Here is a 27,831-nt window from a genome sequence, read left to right as displayed (position 1 = left end):
CTTGATTTAGATGTAGTGTGCTTACAGGAGGTAGCGTGTCATGATATTAGTGTATCTGGTTACGAATCCATAATCAATATTGACGAACGCAGAAGAGGTACTGCAGTGTTAGTTAAACATGGGATTAGGACATCTCAAATTCAAAAAAGCTTAGATTCAAGATTGGTGCGCGCCACACTTGAAAATACAGTTACTATAGTCAACATTTATGCACCGTCTGGAACGAATAACAGATATGTGAGGGAAGATTTTTTCAATCGTGTCGTTCCACAGTATGTTTTAAACACCGCTACCTACCTCATAATAACCGGTGATTTTAATTCGATTACCGATACACGAGACGCTACTGGAGCGACCAATATTAGCCCAAATTTAAAAAGACTAGTCCAAGCTCAAAATCTAACTGACGCGTGGAGATTATTCAACAACTTCAACGATTACACTTTTGTACGTGGGCCTTCTATGTCACGGATAGATACTATCTACGTAAACCAGCCTATCGTAACCCGAATACGTTACTGCAGGATTCAGGTGAATTGTTTCAGCGACCATAAGGCTGTGGTGATGAGAGTTGTGCTTCCTTTCGTATCACAACGTCCTCCTCGTCCCCCATGGAAGCTCAACAACAATTTGCTAACTGCCAGCAACATGGAAGAACTGCAAAGGAAGTGGACGTACTGGAAAAGGACGAGGCAGAATTATCGATCGTGGGTCGACTGGTGGGTGGACTTCGCCAAGGGAAAGCTGGTTTCATTCTTCAAGTGGAAGCAGAATCAGTTCTTTACTGGTTACAACAACACCTTGGGATTCTACTACTTGTGTTTGAATCGAGCATATACTACACACTTAGAGAACGACAACACGGCAGAAATAAACCGGATCAAAGCAGTGATGTTACGCAAGCAAAAGGAATTCAACGGTTTCTTCAGGAAGGAGTCAATTCGTCATCTACCGGATGAAGAGGTTTCAACTTTCCAAATCGATGATCATCGTAAACGCCAGGCAGGAGCAAAAATAGAAAATTTAGAGATCAACGGGAGAATACTCAATGATCCCAATGATATCGAAACAGCTGTTTACGAGCACTATCGGTCTCTATTCACGGGTGAAGAAGTGGAAAACCGAGACACCTTCCATCCTACAAGAGCAGTCCCCCAAAACAACGAAGCCAACAACAGAATAATGGACCGGATTACTGAGGACGAAATCTACGATGCCATCAGATTCTCTGCTCCTCACAAGACACCCGGGAAGGATGGATTGACCAGATAATTTTTCATGAAGTTATGGGACACAATCAAAACAGAAATAGTGGAAATTATCAATGAAATGATGAATGGCTTAATACGTCCAGAACAATTAGAAGGAATCATCGTACTAGTTCACAAAAAAGGAGGAAACAACTCGATCAGTTCTTACCGTCCAATATCACTGCTGAACGTGGAATACAAGATTTTGAGTCGAGTTTTGAAAGAAAGGCTTAATAAAGTAGTGTCATTGGCTCTTTCCAACGAACAAAAATGCAGCAACGGGAAAAAGAACATTTTCGAAGCAACCTGCTTGATTCGGGATGAGATTGGACACTCCCACCGCACGAGACAGAATGGACTTGTCATGGCTTGTGATCTTAGCAGCGCATTTGACCGGGTAAACTACGACTTTCTGGCAAAAACTTTACGGGAAATGAACATCAACAGCGATTTCGTGAATCTTATGTCGACTATTATGAGACACTCCAAATCACAGCTAGTTGTCAATGGGAGGTTAACAGAATTTTTCGACATCAACTGTTCAGTTCGCCAAGGAGACCCATTAAGTATGACTCTGTTTGTAGTGTACTTACAACCCCTAGTAGATCAGCTTTCACAAATATGCAACGATACAGGTGAGTCCATCACCGCCTATGCTGATGACATAACTATCATCATCAAACACACTGGCAAAACACAGTTAGTGATAGACTGCTTTCGTCAGTTTGGGGAAGTATCTGGAGCACGTCTAAATCTTCAGAAAACAGTTGGCCTGAAACTAGGAGCAGGAATTCCTTCACCAGAGGAGCTGATCATCAGTGAACAAGTGAAAATTCTTGGAGTCCTCTATAAAACTACAATCGAACACACAGTTGCAGTTAACTGGGCGAAGTTAAAACGGAGCGTAACTTCATTATTATGGATAAATCGTGCCAGGCTTCTGAACATTAAACAGCGGACTTGGCTCATTAACACGTACATCTGCTCCAAATTGTGGTATATTGCTTCTATCCTGCCACTACCATTAAGTATTGGAAAGTTTCTGAAACAGAAAATCACCAAATTTATTTGGATAGGAGTACCACATAGAGTTAGGTATGAACAAATAATAAAAACTAAAGCCAAGGGTGGCCTTGGTCTTCACTGCCCGATCAGGAAATCTAAATCTCTTATGGCCAATCGATTTCAACAGACGAAGGAGGTGCTTCCATATCAACAGGACTACGCTAATAGAGTACGGAGACGCAGAGTCCTAAGAACAATTCCAGAAGAAATGTCACATTTTAAGGAGATCATCGCAGAAGTTCTCAAGCTACCAAGTCGAATAACTGAGGAGTCAACAGCACACAAAATCTATGCTCACAATCTAGATTTACTTCCGGAAAATAGAATCGAGAGCTCGGTACAGCGGGATTGGGAGAGAGTATGGAAAAATGTCAATCATAAAGCTCTCACTTCGGAAGAAAAAGCTGTATACTACTTGCTTTGCAATGACAAATTGGATCATAATTTTTTGCGGTTTAGAGAAAATCGCATAGCAACACCGGCATGCGATGTGTGCCAAGCTGAGGAAACAATAAGACACAAGTTTTCGACGTGCCCAACTGTAGAATCCTTGTGGAGACGAATAGCTGTGCAAATTGAATCCATAGGAATAAGGAGAAATCAACTATTCAAAACACTACAATTTCCGGAGCTGCGAGGAGTAAATCCTCGTACCTTAAGCAGAACCTTAAAATTATTTGTCAGATACATTATATTTGTAAGTGAAACTCCAATCGAAAACCTTAATGTACAAAATTTAGATTTGTACATGACTATGTATAATTAATTTTAATAAAGACAAAGAGGATTAAAAAAAAAAAAAAACGGAAAAGGGACAAATGGTACAAAAAGTTTTGTAGATCAAATAATGACAATCATTGGAATAGGTACACATTCCCGCGTAATAAGTCGATAAAGAAAACTCGTTGTGAATATGTTCAAAGGAAGATTGATCAGCATCAAAACAACAGCAAAGAGTAATGGAAAATTTTGAAATCTTTATTAAAACCTAGTAATTGCAAACCGCGGTCCATAACTTTTAATGGCACATTAGAACAGTCAGAACAAGTAATTGCAGCTAAGTTTAACGATTATTTTGTAGACAGTGTTTCATTGATAAATCAATCCATTGAATTGGTCGATGAACCTGACGAAATAAAACAGCCAGTCAATAGTAGTTGTAGATTTGAAGTTTTTCTCCCAATTACATTAGATGAACTTAGAGTTATTTGTTTTTCATTAGGAAAATCGGCTGGAGTAGATAATGTTAATGCTAGAGTTATTCAAGATTGCTTTCATGTCATTGGCCACATCTTGCTGGACCTTATTAATGAATCATTACAAACTGGACATGTGCCACAAATTTCGAAGCAATCCTTAGTGGTCCCTATTCAAAAAGTTGCTGGAACGATTAAAGCCGACAAGTTTCGTCCTATCAACATGTTGCACACAATAGAGAAAATTTCAGAACTTGTTGTTAAAGGCCAGCTGTTGGAGTATTTAAATAGTAATAGTTTGTTGATACCACAACAATCGGGATATCGGGAAGGTCATTCTTGTGAAACCGCATTGAATTTGGTATTAGCGAAGTGGAAAAATAACTTGAAGTGTAAAGATGCGATTGTTGCTGTTTATTTTTGGATCTTAAACGCGATTTTGAATCAATTTCTAGGCCCTTATTGTTAAGATCAATCAAGCGCTTTGGAATTACGAGTACTGCATATAAATGGTTCGAAACCTATTTGTCTGACAGAACTGAATGGACTGTTTTGAATGATTCTGTTTCCAGTCCCGTGGAGAATAACCTTGGAGTGCCCCAGGGAAGTGTATTAGGGCCCCTGTTATTTATTATGTATATTAATGACTTGCGACGTGTTCTACGATTTTGCGACATTAATCTTTTTGCAGATGATACTGTGTTATTCATTGCAGCTAAGAATTTAAATGATGCCGTTTTACACTTGAATGAAGATTTGCGTTCTCTAAGTAGATGGTTGAAGTATAAGCAGTTGAAATTGAATACAAGTAAAACTTAATTTATGGTAATTTCGCGTCTCTGTTGTAATTGATGATGAGACTTTTGATCGCGTTCGGGAGATTAAATATCTTGGCGTGATTATTGATGACACACTTAAGTTCAACTCTCACATTGACAATGTCATCAAGAAAATAACCAAGAAGTATGGAATTCTATGTCGGCTGAAAAACAATTTAACTATTGCCAGTAAAATATAGCTACACAAATCAATCACCTCTCCTCATCTTGACTTTTGCCCTTCCATTTTATTTCTGGCCAATGCAATACAGATATCGAGATTACAGCGCTTGCAGAATAAAATAATGCGTTTGATTTTGCGATGTAATAGGTTCATTTCTTCAACTTTGATGCTAGACGCCTTACAATGGTTGTCGGTGAAGCAAAGAATTGTATATTTGACTATGGTGTTCATTTTTAAAGTAGTTAACGGTTCGCTGCCTCGATATTTGTGTGATCGAATTGAAAGAGGAAGTGACTTTCATAGATATAATACTAGAAACGCGGTTGAAATAAGAACACCACATTTCTTGACTTGTGCTTCATAAAATTCATTATATTATAAAGGAATAAATGTTTTCAATTCGATGTCTAGACATATCAAACGTTCAGCAACAATTACAGAATTTAAAAGACACTGCATTTCACACGTTAAAACTGTCTTTTGAACAGTTATCCAGTGTTTTTTTTTATGAATTGACAAATGATGTATCTTGACGAAGTTATCTCTAACGGATTATATGGATAGCTGTCATAACGACTTTTTTTTAATAATTATTGTAGCACTGCAAAAACTATTTCAGTTCGCCACGATGGTGATGATGGAATTTTGATATTTGATTTAATAGTAGTAGTAAAAAAAATAGTAGTCTACAAAGATTTGATCCTCGCGCGCGTATTACGGATATAGAGGATTGAATTTAATATTTGATAAAAAAAAAATGTAATTTTGAAGCTTATTTGGAATATACCTTAAGTTGTAGTAAGTTTTCTGGAAAATGTTGGGGGTTCGTGAGCATTCCTGACATTGCTGAAAATTATGATAGCATAAGATTGCGGGGTTGCTAGTGTAATAGGACGCTTTGTTGATTGTTCACTAACTCTTGATTGCTTGTAATACTTATGAATATTTTAGGTGGACAAAAAGGCGAGCTAAGAGGTGGACGCCTGAGCTTTTACACATTTATATCGCTGTGAAGCAACTATAAACTCTAGAGGGAATTTATATCTGTAACTCAAACGAGTTCGATTTTGCTTGCCAACCTGGATAAAATTTCATATAATTATCTTAAAGATAAATCGTTCAGCTCAAACCTTTGTAGGGGTAAGAGGTGGGACCATCCTCATCAAAAGAGTATGCACATTTATCACTGAAATCTACATTTTTTCTTCTTACGAGTCAGCTGTCTTCTTTATAAACATCACAAACACAATGATGAATTTTACAGTTATATTTCACAACATTTATTGATATTAATCTACCTGCGAATTTAATGTACTAATCGATATAAGATAAATCCTCTGCTAAGAAGGAGGGTTGCTGAAGCCACCACCATTTGTAGCCTATAGTTTTTATGCTACACTAATAGAATTCTACACATTTTTATCGACGAATTTCCTTTTTTTTTTTTTTAATTATAGTCACTTTAACGCTCTTGGGTCATTCGTGACTTGTCCGGGGGTGAGATTTGAACTCGTGACTTTGGCGTGAGAGGTATGAATGCTAACCACTACGCCACAGACGCATGCTATATTGTACGTAGCCCCCCCCCCCTCCCGTTTTATCTAAGGGGCTACCCTCTATGACCTCCCCATGCCGCACTGCTAAAAAACTAGTGTAAATTTCCGTTACTATGATGCACATAAATGGAGCGTCATATATCATGCAAGTTTACATTATAGATCGTGTAAATTTATGAGACATGTCATGCAGTTGAGTTCTCCAAGCAGGTTCTAACGAACACTACACTAATAATATTATTTTACACATACTAGCGTATACTGTCATGTTCACGGTAAGAATCAAACATCCATTTATGAGTAGAAGTGAACCCATTGTCAATAAAAGTGGCACTACTTATTAATAAGTAATTTTGTATACCAATAAGGTAGTAACTGTTAGCTACTGTTAGCAGAAACTCATTGTTGTTAAAATAATTTACTCATTAATGAGTAAAGCCACTTTTATTAAAAATGGGTTAATTTTAACTAATAAAAGGGTATTTGACTGTTACCGTGCCAGCGTAGGGTTTGTTTTCGTTTTGTTGTTTATTTTTACTTTAGAATGACAGTTCTTACAGCAAACAAAAAATTTCTCACAGCTAACAAAAAATTTCATCTCACTAACACACGCAAATCGCACCAATACGAACCCGCCTGGAGAGGACTATATGCCATATATTGTATGCAACTGTCCACTTTTGTTTGCAACATTTCTTGCAAGCTGCTAGTTTACGTGAAAAGGAAGTTTACAGGCATGAATGTTTGCATGCATGGATGTTTACATCGCCAGTAAAATTCACATTTTTTTGGTGTGCAAATTTGGTTCCAATTGCTTGATTAGTTCTCGAGTTATGCAGAAATTTCTGTTTCATTTGTATGGGAGCCCCCCTTTACAGAGGGGGTGGAGTCTCGAACCATCATAAGAACCTTTCGCTGCCCCAAAACCCAAAACATCCATGCATGCAAACATTCATACATGTAATTTTCCTTAACTAGCAGCTTGCAAGAAATGTTGCAAACAAAAGTGGACAGTTGCATACAATATATGAAATATTGCATGACATGTCTCATAAATTTACACGAACTATAATCTAAACTTGTATGATATATGACGCTCCATTTATGTGCATCATAGCAACGGAAATTTACACTACTTTTTTTAGCTGTGTAGTTTCCGAGTCTTTATAAGGGTCAGACAGGCAGACAGAAATTCATTTAGCTGTTTTTGTTGTTGATTGAAAAATCATAGAATTCACCATTCTTTATTTCATGAGCTGTTCTTCGAGGAAAACCTTTTCTTCTTTGACAATTGCAATATGTGTGTGAGAATGTATTACAACAAATGTGTGATTTTTTTTTATTTCTAGATGCGATTTATTTATTTATTTATTTATTTATTTATTATTATTAGTCCATCTGACTTTAAAGTCTTAATGAAACACTTAAAGCTAAAAGTAGTCATACATTAAAATTTCCCGACATTAAGCGATTACGATATCTGGATGAAGTGATGCCAAAATCGAATTGGTCGGATACCACGTTGAATTGACGAACCACGGCGACAAGAGAGCAGTTAGCTGCATAATTGGTATTGTGCGCTTCCTCGTGTAGCAAAGCTCTCGGACGGAGTGTACGGACAGGTGCATATACATTAATCTTAGCCAGTAACTCCTAAGAGATGAACTAGCCTATGGCTAAAAATCTCTATAATAAAGTATTAAAAAAAAAAAAAGCCAGTAACTCCAGCACATCATATTCAGCAACCAAAACTTTGGCAACGAAGACAGCCTGCGATGCGTTTCTCCGCTCAACAAGAGTATCCAAGCCCAGCAAACGACAGCGATCAGCATACGGTGGTAGATTAAGCGGGTCGCTCCAAGGAAGATAGCGCAATGCGTATCTGACGAATCTACGTTGGACAGCTTCGAATCGTGCAATCCATACTGCCTGGTAGGGACTCCAGACAACAAACGCAAACTCAAGCAATGAGCGCACCAATGAGCAGTAAAGAGCTTTAAAACACAAAGGATTCGCTTTGTCGATTGTGGCTGAGAAGTGGCGAGTGTAAGTAAGCCTTTCATCCAACACGACGCCAAGGTCTTTTACGTGATCAAAACGTTGGAGTACAGTGTCAGCAACATTATAATAGAACAAAATAACATTTCTAGTTCGTTGGAAGCTAATCACACAACACTTTGAGACGCACAGGACCATAAAGTTACGCACACACCAATCATGAAAGATCTCCAGAAGCTTTTGTAATTCTAAGCAATCAGCTTGGTTGCGAACAACAATGTAAATTTTTAGGTCATCAGCAAAAAACAATTTACCTCCGCTAGGCAAGATAAACGTTGCATCGTTCACAAAAAGAGAGAGAAGAGCAGTGGTCCAAGTATGCTTCCCTGTGGAACTCCGGAGCTGTTCGAGAAGCAGTAAGATGAGTAGTTTCCGATGTAGACAGTAACTTGCCGTTGTACGAGGTACGATCTCAGCCAACTGCAGAAGGGAGCAGAACATCCTATTTTGTCCAGTTTTGCTAGTAAAATGACGTGCACAACTTTATCAAACGCAGCTTTAAGATCTTGTGTAGATGGCATCCACTTGGAGTTTCTTAGATGCATTTTCCATGCAGAAAGACGTAAAGATTTCAAGATATAGTTCAAAACTTTGCTGAGTTTTCATTGCCAGATAACTTAACCGCTATCGCTACTAATTTTGGAGTAATAAAATTGGGTTGTTAGCGAAATGCTTTAAATAAAACAGCAAAAACTGTTATCTTTCATTTAATTCCACTTAATAAATTTTGGTACCCATCGTATTTCGACTACAATGTGCAGTCTTCATCAGTGTCATTCCCATTAAAGAACTTATCAATACCTAACCTCCTTAATTAGTCATCCCCTAGGTAAACATATCAAGATCATCCCGAGCAGAGAATGAAAACAAAATGAAAACTTAGTTTGATATTTTGATATAAGCGTTCTTGATAACATAGTTTGCCTACCGTGTGGTCGAGTTAACAGTTATCATAACAAAAATGAGATCTAAATGGTATATGATGGATATTAAAAGATAACAAATTATGTTTTCTTGATAACAAATCCATGTATGCGTTTTGATATTAGTAATTTCGTTAATAAAACACAAAATAAGTAATCAATATGTTATTATAACTATGGTAGGAAAACAAAAAAAAAACAAAACTTAAAAAAACTAAATTAGTTATTATTTTGATATTATGATTTCAAATTTAGTAATCTGAATGTTTTGAAATCTTTTGGTTGATATCAAGATTCAAAATCAAATAATGTTGTCAATAAAGTGCGAATGGTGCCATATTAAAGTACAGAACTGGAAATAATCATCCAGCGGTAATGTAAGTATATAATGGATCGCTTTTGTCATTATAGACAAATAACAAAAGTTAAAATATGACGAACGATTGAAGTTTACTAGATCCAATAGCATAGATATAGACGATGTGAAGTTATTAAGTTTAGAGTTTCGTTTTCATGACAAATTCTAGTGGAATTATATTCAATATAGTACATAGGACACACGAATTGTGTAAAAAATTAGTCTACGATGTTTCTTATATTATTATGAATAATAAATTCCTTCGCAACGAACATATTTTAACAGACAATGACAATATTTATTTTATTGGGAGAGAACTGATAATTAATAAAATTTATGACAACATATTTAAATATGAGCTAAGAAACCGACTAAGTCTACGAAAGTTAAATTGCAATATTCGACAATGTATAAGTATAAGTTCTAAAGACGATCTGAACGCAATCAATTTTATATCGATTTGTAAATTCAATTCACAGGCAGATTAATATCAATAAATGCTGTAAAACAACACTGTAAGAATCATTATTGTCTTTGTGATGCTCATAAAGAAACCTGATTGACTTGTAAGAAGAAAAAATAATAATAAATGTAGTGATAAGTGTGGATGCGTTTTTTTTTTATAAAATATCAAATTTTGTTTTAAATAATATTTTCAGAAATATCAAAACAATATCAAAATATGAATTCAACCGAAATTAAAAAATAGCATATCAAAATATGTTGTCAACATGATTTCAAAAACAAAATTAGATATAATTTTGATAGTATTTGGATATCCAACTTTGCTCGGGACAGGTATAAAAATGAAACTACATCTACACGTTAGGTAGCTAAAAAACCATCTGGATCTAAGTAAATATGTAGCTACGTCACTTATGATATGATAAATAATGGATTCCAAACTGCCTAATGGGGTACACTCATTTAGATCTCATTTTTGTTATGATTTCTGTTAACAAGACCACACGGTAGGCAAAATATGTTATCACGATCGTTTGTATCAAAATATCAAATTTAGTTTTCATTTTGTTTTCATTCTCTGCTAGGGAATCCATTCTAGCTCCATCAGTGCCTGTCGCTTATCCTCCTGTTCCTTTTTTATCCATTCCTTCTCGGTAAATTCTATTGAATATTTCGAATTCGCTGATGCAATATGCGTCATTCCGATGCTATCTCTCGCTTCCTCTCCCCTGTTATCCTCAGCCTCTGCGGTCGCCACGTCGATTTCCTGCAGTAATAAAATTGTTAACTTAATGTTTTTTTTTGACTAGTGCACATATTTTTTATAAGATACACAAAGAATTATTTTTATTATAATCATCGTTAAACATAATAAACATCATAATAAACCCCTTACCTACAATAAGATAGCCCATAAAGTATATGCGCGACAAATTTTATTTATGTGATTACTGCCATAAAAATTATAGTGTGCATCTTAGAGTTGAATATTATATTTTTGTGTGTGCTGAATGACGCTAATTGCTAACTGTTTACTGAGTGACGCAAGGCAAACGCTAGTAGATGCAATACAAATTATTTGCTTAAAATAATACTTTTTGAGAATTTTACGCATTTTCCAAGTACCAACGCTAGATCGTGATCGGGTACTTCGGGTGGCAGTTCATAGACTTGCACAAATTGGAAATAATTCCCTGAATGTGACATGCGTTCCTCCACTGTCTTTCCATTCGCATATTGGAATATTATATCTCCCAAGTTGTACGTCAATGCATGCAGCATAGGTTCATCCGGCTTGATCTTAGTAATACATTGCTTTCTCCTCCGCTATCTAATAAGTTGCTTCCATCAGAACGGGTTCCGCATCAAATGATTTCACGAAGCTAACAATTTCGCCCATGGTGATGTACTGGTGGTGTACTGCACCCATGGAAACTCAGAGCTTGGGGTGCAGTACAAATTCACAATACAAAATTGTCCAACATTGTGACTACTACTAGGTTTCAAAAAGCTCTAGGCTTATGTGAAAGTATTATAAGTCGAGTTTTGGAAGCGATGAGAGAAATCTTCTATACCTAGAGATCTAAACTTTTCTGCAGTCTGCTGCAAATAACACGAACACTTCTTCCTTTAGCAGAAATGCCTGTGTCATCGGCGAACAAAGATTTGTGGCACCCTTGAAGCGAATCAGAGAGGTCCGAAGTGAAAATGTTATACCATATAGGCCCAAGAATGCTACCCTGAGGAACTCCTGCTCTAACAGGAAGTCGATTAGATTTGGAATTTTGATAATTTACCTGCAGAGTTCTGTCAGTTAAATTATTTTCAACTAATTTCATAATATAGAGTGGAAAATTAAACTTTTTTCAATTTACCAATCAAACCTTCATGCCAGACACTGTCGAATGCTTTTTCTATGTCTAGAAGAGCAACTCCAGTTGAGTGGCCTTCAGATTTGTTTGAACGAATTAAATTGGAAACTCTTAAGAGTTGATGAGTAGTTGAATGCCCATGGCGAAATCCAAACTGCTCATCTGCAAAAATTAAGTTCGTATTGATGTGAAGCATCATTCTATTCTAAATTATCTTTTCAAAAAGTTTACTTATTTAAGAAAGCAAACTTATTCGACGGTATCTAGAAGCTTAAGTTGGATTTTTATCCGGCTTCAAAATTGGAACAACTTTTGCATTTTTCCATTTATCAGGAAAGTATGCCAAATGGAAACATCTGTTATATAATTTTACCAAGAAAAACAAGGTACTCTCTGGGAGTTTTTCGATGAGGATATAGAAAATTCCATCATCACCTGGAGCTTTCATATTATGAAACTTTTTAGTTATAGATCTTACTTCGTCCAAATCAGTCCCCCAGGAATCATCAAGAATATATTCCCGAGAGAAAATATTCAGATAATCCCGAGCAACCTGATTCTCAATAGGACTAGTAAGACCCAAACTGAAATTATGGAAACCCTTGAATTGCTTAGCAAGTTTCTGAGCTATTCCAAATTTGTGATCGAAATTTTACCACCTTCTTTAAGCGGTGGAATAGGCTTTTGAGGTTTTTTTTCAGAATTTTTGTGAGTTTCCAAAAGGGTTTGGAACTCGGGTCTAATTTCGAAACATTATTTTCAAAAGTTTTGTTGCGCATGGCAGATAATCGCTTTTTAATTAGTTTTTGCAAATCCCGCCAGATAACTTTCATGGCAGGATCGCGTGTTCTTTGAAATTATCTCCTAGGGACATTTTTAAGACGGATCAAGAGCTGAAGATCGTCGTCTATTATAATTGAATCGAATTTAACCTCGCATTTTGGTACTGAGGCAGATCTTGCTTCAACTATTGAAGTAGTCAGAGATTCAAGAGCATAATTAATTTCATCTTTGGTTTGCAAAGGTATGTTTGGATCAAAGCTATATTCCATAAATGTTCGATACTGCTCCCACCCAACTCTATGGTAATTGAAAGTAGAGCTGTTGGGATTAGAGATTATTTCTTGGGATATTTCAAAAGTTACTAGATGGTGATCAGAACCGAAGTCAGCATGAGTAACCAATTGGCTACAAAGTTGACATGAATTAGTTAAGAGCAAATCAATAGTTGAGGGATTTATTGCTGTAGAAACCCAACATGCAGGCTGTTTGAATATTGAATAGTAAACAATCATCAAACAGAATATTGCCAACAATCAATACGAAACTAACAATTTTGAATTGGCTCACTACTTGACTAGCCTATTGGTCCCAAGCAAATCGATTAACGGACCCCATTCTAGTCAAAATTCTAGTACATCACTATTTATGTTTTTATTCGCTATGAAATTTTGACAGATACAATGAGCGGTTCGTGGATTTTCCTATGTTTCGAGGGGTGCAGCGATTAGCTTGGGACCGAATATAGTACCAGAGCTGAGCCAAAAAGTTGAGCTCGTTTCTTCGGGACCTTCTGGTCTCAGAGTTTCTTCTATGATATTACCCTTTGAATTAATTTGAGCATTATTCCATGAGCGGTGTTTCGCATTAAAATCACCAATCATGAAGAATTTAGTTCTATAAGGGGTAAGTTTCTGAGGGTCACCCTTAAAAAAAAATTCTTTTGCTGGCCCTTGCATCGGAAAAGCAAATAGGCAGCTTACTTGTCCAGATTTTGCTTCGACAAAAATTCCCAAAGTTTCAAAAACTTTGGTTTCAAATGAAGAAAGAATTTTATTTTTGATTCGTCTATGAACAACGGCACCACCATCAAGACGATCATTTCGCTAAATGAAATAAGTTTGGTCCCTTCTAATCTTATGGTCAGGTTAAGGGAACGTTTAAGTTACAACGGCAATATGCACGGTATAAACTCTCAAAAAGTTAAATAGCTCGTCTTAGCTCTAATAGATCGAGCATTCCAATTCAAAATGTTTTAATGATTTAAAATCCATTACTAAGTACTGACGATATTGTTCGCGAATTTAACTCCAGCTTGAATAGCATCAAACATGGAGTTAGTTTTCAGCATATCAGTAATCATGTCGATTAATGATTTCTGTAAAAATTTCATTTTTGGAGCAGTAATGCTACCTTAGTCAAAATCATTAACATTTCCGTTAGAATTATGATGGCTAGAATTTTGATTTCGATCTACCGTTCCGATTCAAATTTCGGACGATTCAAATTTCGGACACTTTCATTTTTAATTAAATATTACATCCAGTTAGAAACAAAGTAATAATGTAAGATGATCGTGGAGGGCACTAGTCAAAAACATTTAAAATTTACAAGACATGTGGATCATATTCGACCGAGATAATCAACTTTTAAAAGTGTCCGAAATTCGAGTTTAAGTGTCCGAAATTTGAATCGGCACGGTATACCAGCTGCAATAGCAGCATAGGTAACTCTATTTGTACCTATGGATACGAATGTAGAATTTGTTCCTCGCTGACCATTGCAAACAGCAGAGAAATTAGTCGCTTAGAACGAGATGGTAGAATCGCTTTGCAAGTCTTACATTCCCAAAAATTGGATTTGTGGTTTTCATTACAATTTTAACATTTAAATTTCTTTGGATGCTCCTTCACAAGACAGCCGTCCTTTACATGACAGGAATCACTACAATTCATGCGTTTAGCTGGCATGTAGCAATTTTTCGTTGCTAAACCCCATCTCTTGCACTGAGTGAGGTTTTGAAAATTTCCTCCTATGCTCCTGAAGTGTTCCCACTTCCTTCGGACATGGAGCACAAGGCTGGTATTTTCTAAGGCCTTAAGGTTGTTTAGTTCACTAGACTTGAAGTTAACTGAATAAAAATCATTAGAAATCCCGGTGTGTGAATCGCCAGGACGGAATTTCATTTCCTTTGGATTACTTGGAGTGGATCAACTCCACGTAATTTTGTCAATTCATCTTTAATCTGATCCAGGAATTTACCACTGGGCAGACCTTGATCAGGCGTTCAGTTTTGGTGTCGTTAGTGAAAAAAATGTGTTGCTTCTCAGTAAAATACTTGAGAAGAAATTTCCATCCGTCCAAGGTTTCAACCAATACACGAAATTCACCACGACGGCCCATTTGAAGTGAAATGTTGAATTTAACGAAATTGGAAAAGGTTATCATAATAAAGGGTGATACGGTCAAAATTTGGTCAAGGGAAAACGCGTGTAAATCGGTGAAATCGTTTATTTAAAAAATCAAATTAAATTTCTTTTTCAAGTTCAATTAGTATAAAATTCAGGAAAAATATTCAGTTAGGCTTCCGCTTTTCCAAATCCGAATTGCCGGGCCTTACGCTTGACCCCTGCCATCAGATTTTGTACAGCCACCTTGTCCACCTTCTTCGCCGCAGAAAGCCAGTTTGCCTTGAACTGCTGCTCGCCCTTAGCAGTTTTTTGGTCTTCTTTAGGTTCCGCTTGACAATAGCCCAGTATTTCTCAATTGGGCGGAGCTCTGGCGTGTTGGGAGGGTTCTTGTCCTTGGGAACCACCTGCACGTTGTTGGCGGCGTACCACTCCATGGCCTTTTTACCGTAATGGCAAGATGCCAAATCCGGCCAAAACAGTACGGAACAACCGTGTTTCTTCAGGAAAGGCAGCAGACGTTTATTCAAACACTCTTTCACGTAAATTTCTTGGTTGACAGTCCCGGAAGCTATGAAAATGCTGCTTTTCAAGCCACAGGTACAGATGGCTTGCCAAACCAGATATTTCTTTGCGAACTTTGACAGTTTCATGTGCTTGAAAACATCTGCTACCTTTCCCCTTCCTTTTACCGTATAAAACTCCTGTCCCGGAAGCTGCTTGTAGTCGGCTTTGACGTAGGTTTCGTCGTCCATTACCACGCAGTCAAACTTCGTCAGCATCGTCGTGTACAGCCTCCGGGATCGCGCTTTGGCCGTCGTATTTTGTTTATCATCGCGATTTGGAGTCACTACCTTCTTGTAAGTCGATAGTCCGGCTCGTTTTTTGGCTCGATGCACGGTTGTAGACGATACACCCAGCTTATTTGCGGCATCTCGGAGAGAGAGGTTAGGGTTTCGCTTGAAACTACCGGCAACTCTCTTTGTCGTCTCAGCGGCTTCCGGTTTTCGATTTCCCCCCGATCCAGACTTCCTGGCTGTCGACAAACGTTCCCCAAACACTTTAATTACATTTGTAACGGTTGACTTGGCAACTTTTAGCGATTTTGCCAACTTTGCGTGCGAGTAGCTCGGATTTTCACGATGCGCGAGCAAAATTTTGATACGCTGCTCTTCTTGCTTGGACGGCATTTTGACAACTGAAGAGTGAATTCCAAAATCAAAATAGGAGCAACATTCTACACACACACACCTTCAAAATGAGGGGTGTTCAGGTTTTTTAAATGCAAAATTGAAAGAAATACGTCAAGTTGATATTGACCAAATTTTGACCGTATCACCCTTTAGAGGGGACCTTTTCCTTCTTGGCATTGAGCCGGGAAATTTAACTGGAATTTTGCCTGGATGATGGATAATTCTCATCATCCGTGAGCATATCAAATTGATTGCTCAAATATATTTCAGCAGAAGGGGGATCAAGAGATTGCCCTTGTCTTTTGCGTTTAGACACCATGGCGACAGTTAAACGTTTCTCCAAATCGACTTCCAAACAGATTATATAAGAAATCTGAAGAATCGAAGAGTAATTTTCCAAAACGATATCCAAGCAGGATTACCTTGAGTAAAATCCAAATAAAGATCGTAGAGGCATAAGAGTCGAAAAAAGGTAAACAATTTTCATGTAATATTAAACACTGAGATGTGATGTTAAAATTTGTTGTAGCTTTAGGTAGGGTACAGCACTACTTCGACCTAATTACCCATCAGAGCTAACAAGTCAATGAATGGCGTTTGAATGGTGTTTCAATGCATTAGGCATTAGAATCCGTAGGCCGAATTTGGGGTCAAGAAACAGTGTTAGATTTTTAACAATATCTCAACAATTTGTTTCGCTTTCGCAAATCTTGCGGTACGTACGGAAAGGTAAATAAATTTAGAAATCATCTGCAGTAAAAATATTCCATTTTGCGAAAAAAAAATCCACTTGAAAAATAAGAGGCAAAAGGCGGATTGTGCTTAGTAGGCCCAAAATTAGATCTAAGCCCTAGCAGTAACACTTACTTCAGCAAAAAAGCAAATAGATCCGCACGTCAAGAGAGCACGGTGTTGACTGAGAGTGCTGTCTTGTTGAAGCCTGTGTTTGAAAGTAGAATTAGTAATATCAAGAGCAAATTTTCATTACGTCGAAAGCAACAAAATCATCAGTGTAAATCGATGCTCCCGCTATTACACTATATACTGTCTGAATATAGGATCACATCCCATTTTTAAATTTATTTACCAGTCAAATTGCTTTTTGACGTAATCACCTTCCGATCAAAATATTTTTCGATGTTACTTAAGTCACCTGATTTCTATAGAGATGCCGTTTGTCTTGAGTAACAGCGCAGAGAAACCCGTGAAAAGTGAACGTTTGTCGTTTCGCTTTCTCATTATTAAAGTGAGTAAATCGAACTGTTTGTTGTTAAGATGATTTCGGTGGGCCTAAAATGATAAATGGGCTGCACGTAAAGAGACGTGATTGATAATTTTCCCGAATATCCTGGTAAATACACTTTGACTTAAGTAACACCAGGGGGCCACCAAACGACGTATAATAACTTTTGACTCAAAAACCAGTATTTTTTAGCATGAAAGCTAGCGATATGCTTTGATTAAAACCATGCTTAAAATGTTAAACATTACTATCACTATGACATTATATGTGTTTAATTGGAAATTGGAATAACTTTCCGGTCATCAGAACAAAACTTTATTTTTCTCGGAACGGTGCGAATGTTACTTTCGACATATTGAAAATTTGCTCTTGATATAGTCTAAATAGCATTTTTAATCTAATTTCCGCTCTACTAAGCATAGGCCACGCATTACCTCTTTTTTTTAGAATGGATGTTTACACAAAGTATTACGTTTTTACTACAGATGATTTCCAAATGTGTTCCCCTACCATTAGATTTTATAAAGAGTCACACATTTTTGAGATACTGTTAAAAACCTAACATTGCTTCTTGATAGCAAATTCGTCTTACGAGTTTAATTTCCGTCCAAACGCAGTAAAAAGCCATTGGATTTTCTTCGTCATACGGATGAAGGAAGAATAAATGGATTCGATAGAAACCTCTCTTTGTTTTTAAGAACAATGGGTGTAAATATTCGTACTATGCGCTCAGATAAGCTTAGTGTTGTAGCGGGTGTTCAATAAAAAATGTGAATTTTTTCAGTCATATAGCTAGTAAAAAAATTTCATCGAATGCAGTATTTTTTATTAAAAACATAATGTTTATTCTTCAAAAAAAAAAACGTCAATGAATATTGGAGAAGGGGCCCTGGTCAGCCGTACGACGCAATTGAGTCGCGATGCTCTCACAAGAGCGCTGGACGGCACTGAAATCATTCTCATTTTTAAAGTATATGAACAGACGTATTATTAATTTATGCATGGTGAAATAATTGATATTAATGATGTTTTCTTCTCGATGTAATGGAAATGGTCGATTACGACGAAGTAGATAATATTAAAAATTAATCTTTCATTAGCATAGTCCCAACAAACAGTTCAAAGTCCCAAATAAGCATACATATTGCATAAAAGCTGTATAACAGTGTACAATGCTGAATAAAACAGGATGTCGAATTATGTGCTGAAAAAAGATCATTATATAAACGTTGACTGTCTTCCTGATTCAGAACCTGAAGTTTGATCTAATAACAATCTTAATGAGTGTAATTTACACATACATTGACTCTTCAATTCGACTGAGATTTCATTGCGTTACTTTATAAAGGTGAATACAGTCAGCAAAATAGCTCTCATTCCACTATGCGTCCATGTTTCAATTACATTCTTTGTAAATGCGGCGTAAACGGCGTATTAGATTTATTATTCACCAACACTGGTTCAGCCTAACACGAAGACGAAATCTGGGGGCGACCCCGGCGTAGAGGTTAGCATCCATACCTCTAACGCCAAATTCACGAGTTCAAATCTCACTCCCGGAAAGTAACGAATGACCCAAGAGCGTTAAAGTGACTATAATAGTAATAATAATAATAATAATAATAAAAAAGACGAAATCAGTAGAGTAGTGGTTACCGTTTCCGCTTTCCAAGTAGAAGGTCGGGAGTTCAATCCTAAGCGCAACATTTCTGTTATAATGAACAGGTCTTATATACATTATTAGACCTGTTCATTTTAACAGAAATGTTCGGGATGTACCAGGTCAACCGTGATTAGGTACTGTTTGTCATGTTAATTTGAACTTCTGTGCAAATTTTCAGAAAAATCGGTGATGATTTAGAGGTGCTTCAAGTAAATTTTATATTTTTAAGGTAATTTACGGCTTGTAATATTTGTATCTCGAGACTGAAACAACGAAAACTGCTGTAACAGCTTTCATACCAAAGCCTAATGTGTTATCTACCAACTTTGTGACCAAAGGTTGACTATTCAAAGTGATTTGATTGAAGGTTGACTTCATGCTCGAAAATATCTTAAAAAGTGAAGAATTTTAAAGTATTTGTCCTACGAACTTTTCACGCATATGACATAAAAATGTGTAGTCTACGGCATAATGTTCCTATATACTGAGCTTTCGTGTAGATTTCAGAGATTGAGAGATAAAAATCAGAAAAGAGGCCGTTATAGCTAACATTCGCAAGACAACAGAGCCAATAAAAGTTTCAAATAGATTGACAGAACATAGTTCCATTACTTTTCTATGACGACCGATGACTGTTTCATTGATAGATGATTTTTTTTAGAAATATGAATCCTCAGTAGACGTGTTTTTTTATCAAAGGCAAGTGTCACTCAAGCCATAACAGCAATTCATAAAATAAGGATCATTTTGGATGGTATCACTGTTTAAGGAACAAAGATGTCCAATAAACGCTGAATAATAAAACATTTGATCGGAATAAGCTCTCTTACAACTCATGGAAGTCGAATTGCCTCAACCAACACCATGTTGTGGTTGAATTAATTCTCCAGATTTGTGTTAACAAAGCCTGAACAAAAGTTATTATTAAAAATTGTACAAATATTATTAAGCATGCAGTTGAATAAAGTCTTCAAGAAGTCGTTTCTTCAATAGGCGATTGTTTGAAGGGGTATTAGCTTGAGATCAGAACTCCAGAGTGATATCAATTGATGATACATATTGAAGTTTCAATTCGTTTGTTTAAGTTTCTTCTCTTAAAGTTCCAAAAAATTTGGTCGATATAGGGGAAATGGATGTAATGTCGGCCTAAATGCTCCTAATTTAGGCCCATACATAAATTCAGCAATCGACTACATTTTCATTAGCGACCAAAATATCCAATCTTCGATCCATAGGCCAACATTAGAGCCAATTCCCCTACATAAACTTATTGAAAAATTTATGACTGTATCATAGCAATGTAGTTCACGGAAAAGGTAATGATAACACATTAAGTTTACATATTATAATTTTGGCATTTTGTAAGCATCATAGCCGTGCAATTAGTAGCGTCACCTGTCATTTACGTGTAGGTTCTAGAACAGATACTGTGTGTAGCATAGAGAGACGTTTCAATGGTGTCAATTATTGTCTTTATTTTGATCGCTACCTTACTGTGGCCTTCTCTTGCAAAACATGATTTTCACTTCAGGTTTACTCGATTCATGTAGGGAACATATTTGTTGTCCTTCATTGTTCAATAAAAAAAAAGCCCTTGTAAAGCTTTGTGCCAATCCGAAGACCGCACGGTGTATCAATTCTACTGAATTATGCATGCTTGAATTATTCAATTCTCGTTCTACCATAAAAAAATACTTTGTGTATACAATTGTCCCATTGAAGAACCAAATGCAAATACTTATAATTCTTCAACAGGCAGTTGCGAGCTACCCAACTGGTTTCAAGAGTGATCTTAATTCAACACAGTACCAATTATTACGCAACGTTTCCCATTTATCCTTTTGGAGGAGTGGGGTGGGGGGAGTGTATCATCCGTGCCACTACTTGCAGCATTCTGAGAGTGGGAGAGAAAGAGCGCCTAAAAATGGACATCTCATGATTACGGTAACTCATTCCCACGAGATCTACACTCGATTTTACGACGTCTTCTTTATCTGAACACACTTTCCACTGATGATGGCGACACTGAGAGGCCTCCACTGGACGGACTAATGTTTTTGGAGCAGCAGCATTTCCAAGACATTCCGCTCTTTCCTATCAATGTGTTCCTTTTTTTTCCCTTTCGCTTTTCCTGCTCTCACACAACCCACTGATGTAGATACTACTCGGTCCGTTTTCTCGGTTCAAGCTTGCAGTTGCTATTCGAACGTGGTTCAAGTGGCATTCAACCAGCTGCTCTGGCTTAGAACCGTAACGTCGCTGTCGTCCGCTGTGTATTACCCCGGGTTAGCCTTTCCTGCGTTTCAAGCTCTGCGAAGGGGTGGGGTACATTTTGGTACTCTGCGCTGATAAGCCCCCCACGAGACAGCAAGGAGGAAAAGAGAGCGAGTTCCTCTTCCGAAGGACAAGGTGAAAGTGGCCAAACAGGAAGGACATTTGCATTCTCCTGTTCGAGAACGGTTCCGGCATTTGGTACATTGGATTTATATTTAGCGGAGGATTTCGCGGTCGATTCGAGAGTGATCTATCGACAGGGTTGTGATTTCCGGCGTGGAATACGGTGCTTTTTTCACAGTTGTTTGCCTGTGCCCTCCTGACAGATGTCAATTCGTCATTGAGTGACAACTAGTGATAGGAAAATTAGTAAATCGATCGGATCCCTCTGAAGGAGCATTTCAAGTGCGGTTCTATTTCAAAGTGTTATTGATTCGTGTTTCAAAAGCAGTGATTTAATTGTAGTGGGTGTTTCCTGTAGAGCCTATTTGTGAAAAGAGTATTAGGTGGTTCATCTGTGTATCTTGTTTGAGAAGAAGAAAAGCTTTCGGCAGCAGAGGAAAAATCAATTTTTAGTGTCGTCGATATTGGTGACGTCTCGTCGAACGCAACACGAACGGCTCTTGCTATTGGAGAGCTGCACGTTTAGCTGGGTGAAGAGCGATACATTAAAATGTAAGTTCTATCACAGTAGCTGACAGATTGATGTGGAAAAATTTCCATTGGAATGCATATATAACATTTTTCTACAATAATGTCAGAATGAATTATAGAATGTGTGTATACTACGTTGGTTAAAGAGAAAGCAGAAAGTGGAATGAGCGGAACGAATTGATCGGCAGAAAATAACAACTCTGCAGAGAGTTGACCGAGAGATCGAGAGAATAGACGGTTTGAAGTGAAACTGTATCGTATTGCTAACATTGTCACTGAGAGAGAAGGAGAGAGAACACTCCGATGATAACGTTTTGTTATTATTGTACATACGTTAGAAACGTTCTCCGGAACTCACATACTCTCGGCTACAGTTGATATCACATCGCAACAACTGCAAGTTTTAAGTGACCGGTTTGATGCTTCGATTGCACTTTTCCCCCTTGCCCGTTCTGTTTGTTCCAGCGTCGAAGAGTCAACAGATGTATGTTTACAGTGTTTATTGATTTGTGCTGTTCCCGATGCAATCCATGTACCAATTGAAGCTTCTCAAATGATGGAGGTTTCCACTTTACTTGACGGAGATGGGCTGCATATCGTGTCTACGCAAATATTGTGTAACATTTTCACCACCCACCTTGGGCTGGAGTATAAGCCACTCTGAAAGGATAAATTCGACTGCTGGTTTGGGAGGGCACAGTGTTGCCATTATGTTTGGGAAAACTTAGCAGTCAGTATTGTGACCAAATCAATAATTTCTAGCTCATGTAGGGTTACGAACGGAGTAGACTTGTTGTTATTGTTAAATTTTTGTCGCTCTGTGTTTGCACCATGGATTCTGGTGGGCAAGTCGCAAGTGGTTGCCGTTTATTCTGATCTCAAGGCTGCATTTGGTCGAGATTTATTGGTTCGCATGTTATCTTAAGGGATAGTCATCCCTAGCTATCCTTAATAAAAATAACCATAAGCAGTCTTCACGAAAACATGTACCATGCTGAGCTTGTGTACAAAAACCAAGCGAATGTTTAGTTTGAACTTGCGTGCAATCTTAAACCCATGTACATTTCACACAATACACTCTGGTGTATCAATGTTGTTCGCAAGTGTATGCGCAGATGTTTGTACACGAGTTTAAACATGAGCTTAAACACTGGTTTACACACGGGGTTGTGCACGGAGCAAAATTTTCAGACAGACGTGCTCGCCCTTTTGCGCGCCAGCAGTGTGCATGTTGCAGCTTCGCTTTACGCCAAAATGTTGCAAAATTTTCTGGCGCGCAAAAGGGTGGGCACTTCCATGCATTAAGTACGTCACGCAAAATGTTGGGTAAATCAACACCCCTCCCTTTTCGTCACCATGTGATGTCATGAAAAAATTAACAATTAATAATTTTCCGGTCTGCCTAAAGTGAAAAAAATCAACTTTTTTTGTTTTTAGATATTTTTTTTCTAATTTTTTTTCGTTTTTTTTTTGGGTTTTAAAGGTTTACATAGAACAAAAATCTTTTCTGAACAAGGTTCAATTGATAAAAGTATGTTTTGTTCATTTTTCAGGTCTCTAGAATGCCCGCCAATTACCAATCCCCATCGGAGGCAACCTCCTTCCGATGTGACCGCAAGGAGCCACAGAGATTACACACCAATGAAACAAATCTCAAATGTAGAGAAAGATTTAAGCAATTTAATGCAAAAAACCCCAAACGTTTGTGAAGTTTCATTTGCTCACAAAAAAATTCCGAAAATCGTCGAGTTTTTGACGTGTAACTTGTATTTCCCCCCTTGGAAAATGCTACGAATTTGGTCGAACAGAAGATACCTGTTTCAGCACAGTTGTTCAGGTGACTAAGGTCTATTCGATGGTGGACATATAAGATGTGAATTCATTAACTGCGCGGTGCGCGCATATGTGATTGATCATGTTTCATATCTTGGTACCCTGGCATTTTGGGAAATTACTGTTTTCTGCAAGGTTGTCGTGGTACTTTTTCAAGTTGCAAATTTTTTTGAAGTATACTAATAAAATAGTTGTTTATTATTTATTATAAAATTATGAAAAGCAAACAAAATTAGTCAAAAACATAAATTCATAAATTCAAAACAAAAGGAAACATAGATCCAAATACAATTTCATGAATAATCTTAACACTTGGTTTTTAAACTGCATCATTCTGGCGGTATTTTTCCATGGCTGGTTCCAAAAGATCCTTATTGAATCGAATTATCATCAGATCATTAAGCATACTGGGTGACATGCGGAGTCGGTGTTGTTCCAGTAGAAGTTTTATTCCAGAGAAACACCGCTCTACCGACACCTCTGTTGCTGATGCGGATAAAGCTATCATAGCGAGGTCGTATATCTGTTCATCATCATAACGCCGAGCCTCCCAGTACTTTAATATATCGGTGCTGGATGGGAGCCGCGTTTTAGAATTTGCCAGATCAAGAAGTTTGACTTTTAAGTCGATCTCAGAAGGATTAAGCTTGGATGTTGACGCACGCTGACATTCTTCTTCAAGCATGGTTTCAAAATCGTCATCGCTTGACTTGGTAGCAGCGAGACATTCTGGCAGTTCTGATTGCTGTTGAATTGAAGATTTCTTTTTGAATGTCTTCAATATGCTGGCAACTTTCAGCATGTGTTCCTAGATAATTTGAAAATAAATTTTAAGATAATATAATCGAAGAATATTGTAAATTTCTTTAGTTTAATTTCCTTTTTGATACAAAAAAAAGTATATTCAATCTTTTGTGCAAAATTAATCATACAATGTAATTTTGTCTATGTACTAACATAATTAACTGACTTCATTAATTATGTGCACGTATTCTGTGGCTCTACACACACTAATGCAAGCCTCCAATGTTCGGTAATTTTAAAACTACGGAACTGTCCGGTTAAAGTTTAAAAACTTGTGAAAAATTCAATAAAGAAAAGTTATTCCAAACTTGTAAAAACTTTATTCAGTTAACAAAAAATACGTTGATTTAATCCTTTAAATTTGTCGAACCTCTTAACGGAATGTCTTTATGAAGAGCTTTAAGTGGGTTGGTTTATTTCCTTTAAATTCCTTTATAATTGTTTATATTTTGACAGATACGCGTATTTCGTTTACTACTTGCAGACTTCATCAGTGCGAAGTACTCAACACCACTTGATTGAATTGATTTCTAACGTGTAACGGCTATTAAAAATTTAAACGACTTTTAAACTGTTCAAAGTGCATGCTGTTTCTTCAATTTAACGGGTGTTCAATAAAAAATGAGTATTTTTTCAGTCACATAGCTAGCAAAAAAAATTTTTTTTTTCAACGAATTCAGTATTTTTTGAATAACATAATGTTTATTCTTCAAAAAACGTCAATGAATATTGGAAGAAGGGCCCTGGTCAGCCGTACGACGCGACTTAGTCGCGATGCTCTCACAAGAGCGCTGGACGGCACTGAAGACATTCTCATTTTTTATTGAACACCCATTATAATAAAACTAGGCTAATCTAAATTATCCCGGTGATCAAAGACATTTTGTTTTACATTGCACCATATGTAGTCAAAAATATAAATTATCTATCGTATAAAAAAACTGCATAAATATTTAATTATACTTACGATCGCCTTCAGCCTTTCATCCATTGAAACATATGGCGAGTCGATAAAGCACCAGCGTTGGTCGAATAGCAAAGCCGCACGGAAGGCATCATTATCCATCATACGTATAGCTCTACCCTGTAGTGCTTGTTTAAGACTTTCTGAAAATCTATTGGCAGCAGGGATCTTACTGAGCTTTAGTTGACATATCTTTAGGAGCTTGAAAACGTCTCCTAGAATCAAATCATTCGCTTGCAGAGCTTTTGTTAGAACAAACAGCGGTTCGAATGCTGCGGTGAACTCTTCAATGTAGGTCCAGTCATCCGCTGTTACATGCAATTCTTCAAACTTTTGACCAATATCCTCGAAAAATGCTTTTCTGCTATGTAACGAGTTGATCATTTCATATAGAGAGCCCCATCTCGTTTCCACATCTATTTTGGGCAGCGGAACCTTCTCAATTTCGAAAAATGGCTTGTATCCAACTTTCCGGCACGCTTTAACAATTTTTCGGACTTTTTTAAGAATGTCGCATTCCTTATCCACAGCATCATTTACAACCAGATTAATAGTATGGGCTGCGCATTTTAGTGTAGCAATACAGGATTCGTTACCGCTAAGAACAATGTTCTCAACGGCCTCCAACATTTCGTCAATTTCACTAGTGTGACATTCATTATCGTCTTCTTCATCATCGTTTTCATCATCACTGGCTTGTTCGTGCTCAATGGAATTGAGTGCCACTTGTTGCGATTTATTCAATTCTTGCCCACACTTTTGTACATTTTTTCCGTTATCAGCTGTGCAAGCATAAACATGCGTGACATCAGTGCTGTATGATTTCAATACTTCTTCAATGGTGTTTTTCAGGTTCTGAGCAGTTTGCTTATCGGTTATCTCCATCATCGATAATGTGCGAGTGGAGACTTTTCCACCATGAAGTATTCGAGCGTTAATCCCGAAAATCTTTCGGTTGTGCCGCACAGCTCCATCTATTTCCAAACAAAAAAAAAATCTTCAACTCATTCGCAATCATGCCCCTGATGATATTGGCGATAGCAGGGATACTTGAAGCGATTGCTTCACCATAGACGGGAATGTTTAAGCTCTTAGCTAGTGGTCCAATTGTAGCGCGACAAGCATGCGAGTTGAAGAAATTGAAAGAAATCGAATTGATAGTCGCCAATTCAATTAATCCACAATAGAATTCAACAGGATCCACTTGAACAGATACGGTTTTCAAACGCTTTGCTGGAGATGGCGAGGAGATCGGTTGGTCGGGTTTTATGCGTTTGTAGCCTGTGATTCCAATTTTTGCAGCGGTTTCTGGATGTATTTGAGCCAAATGCCTTTTCAAACTGCTCAATACATTTTTGAGTCTCCCGGTGCATTCAAGAAATTTACATAGGCACACATTATCTTTCTCATTGTAATGAAAATAATGTGTTCTGAGATTAACATTAGGCGTATTACCTAGTATTCAGGGAATAAACAAATTATTGCTTTAAACTTCAGACTATTGCGAACATTGTGAATTAGCTGCTGATTAATAAAACGAAAAAATCTTTATTTGTATTGTAGTATGCACACAAAATGCCATATATGTAGTGCCCTAGAGAACGGGGAAGTGGCCAAAATCTGACTTTAAACAAAATACAACATTTAACTCATCTATAATATGTTACAAGGTTGTTATAATAATTATCAACAAGAAAAACGTCATCACTATAACCTTGTAACATGTTACAAGACTACTCCGTAGTCCGAACAGAGCATTAGAGGGATGCATTTTTTTATTTTGCCTATGTTGTGTATTTTCAGTGAAAAATTGCAATGCATATTAACATCACAAAATATAATTATGACATACCGTTCATGATTACGAATTCACATGTAACTTAATATCACACTACACCACTCGCTGTCAGTAAACTGCAAACGAAAGACTGAAACTTTTATGAAATTGATCAAGCGTAACTTCTTCTTATGAGTAGTCTTCACGATACAAAATGTGTGCGAGGTACACGTTAGTTTTTGCACTCGCTTGTTCCCCACATTCAATATTCGCTTCTTCTTCTGAGCTTTTGCGTTTGCACATGAGTTTGAACATTGGTGCGAGCCGCGGTGCGAGCTGAAGTTTGCACTTGTTCATTGTACTTGCGTTCAAACTTGTGTACAAATGGGCTTGAACATACCCGAACATAGAATGGGAGCACAAGCGAGTGCAAAAACTAACGTGTACATCGCACTCATGTTGTACCGTGAAGACTGCTCGTTGCATTACGTTCA

The 27,831-nt window shown here is 37.2% G+C and overlaps 1 protein-coding gene across 1 annotated transcript; it reads right to left on the bottom strand.

Annotated features, from left to right (window-relative positions):
* Positions 1-206: 206 nt before the first annotated feature.
* On the bottom strand, positions 207-26,518 carry LOC135701417 (uncharacterized). The gene is made up of 3 exons (XM_065222209.1): positions 25,564-26,518; positions 24,456-24,600; positions 207-217 (listed from the first exon to the last, which is right to left on the bottom strand). The coding sequence occupies exons 1-3, from the start codon at positions 26,446-26,448 to the stop codon at positions 207-209; spliced, it is 1,041 nt and encodes a 346-aa protein (XP_065078281.1). The 5' UTR covers positions 26,449-26,518.
* Between the last annotated feature and the right edge of the window lie 1,313 nt (positions 26,519-27,831).

Source organism: Ochlerotatus camptorhynchus, unplaced genomic scaffold, assembly GCF_037179485.1.
Source record: "Ochlerotatus camptorhynchus isolate MF236.1 unplaced genomic scaffold, CSIRO-AGI_Acam_v1.1 ptg000161l, whole genome shotgun sequence".
Classification (NCBI taxonomy): Eukaryota; Metazoa; Arthropoda; class Insecta; order Diptera; family Culicidae; genus Ochlerotatus; species Ochlerotatus camptorhynchus.
This window is presented reverse-complemented; position numbering and strand designations above follow the sequence as displayed.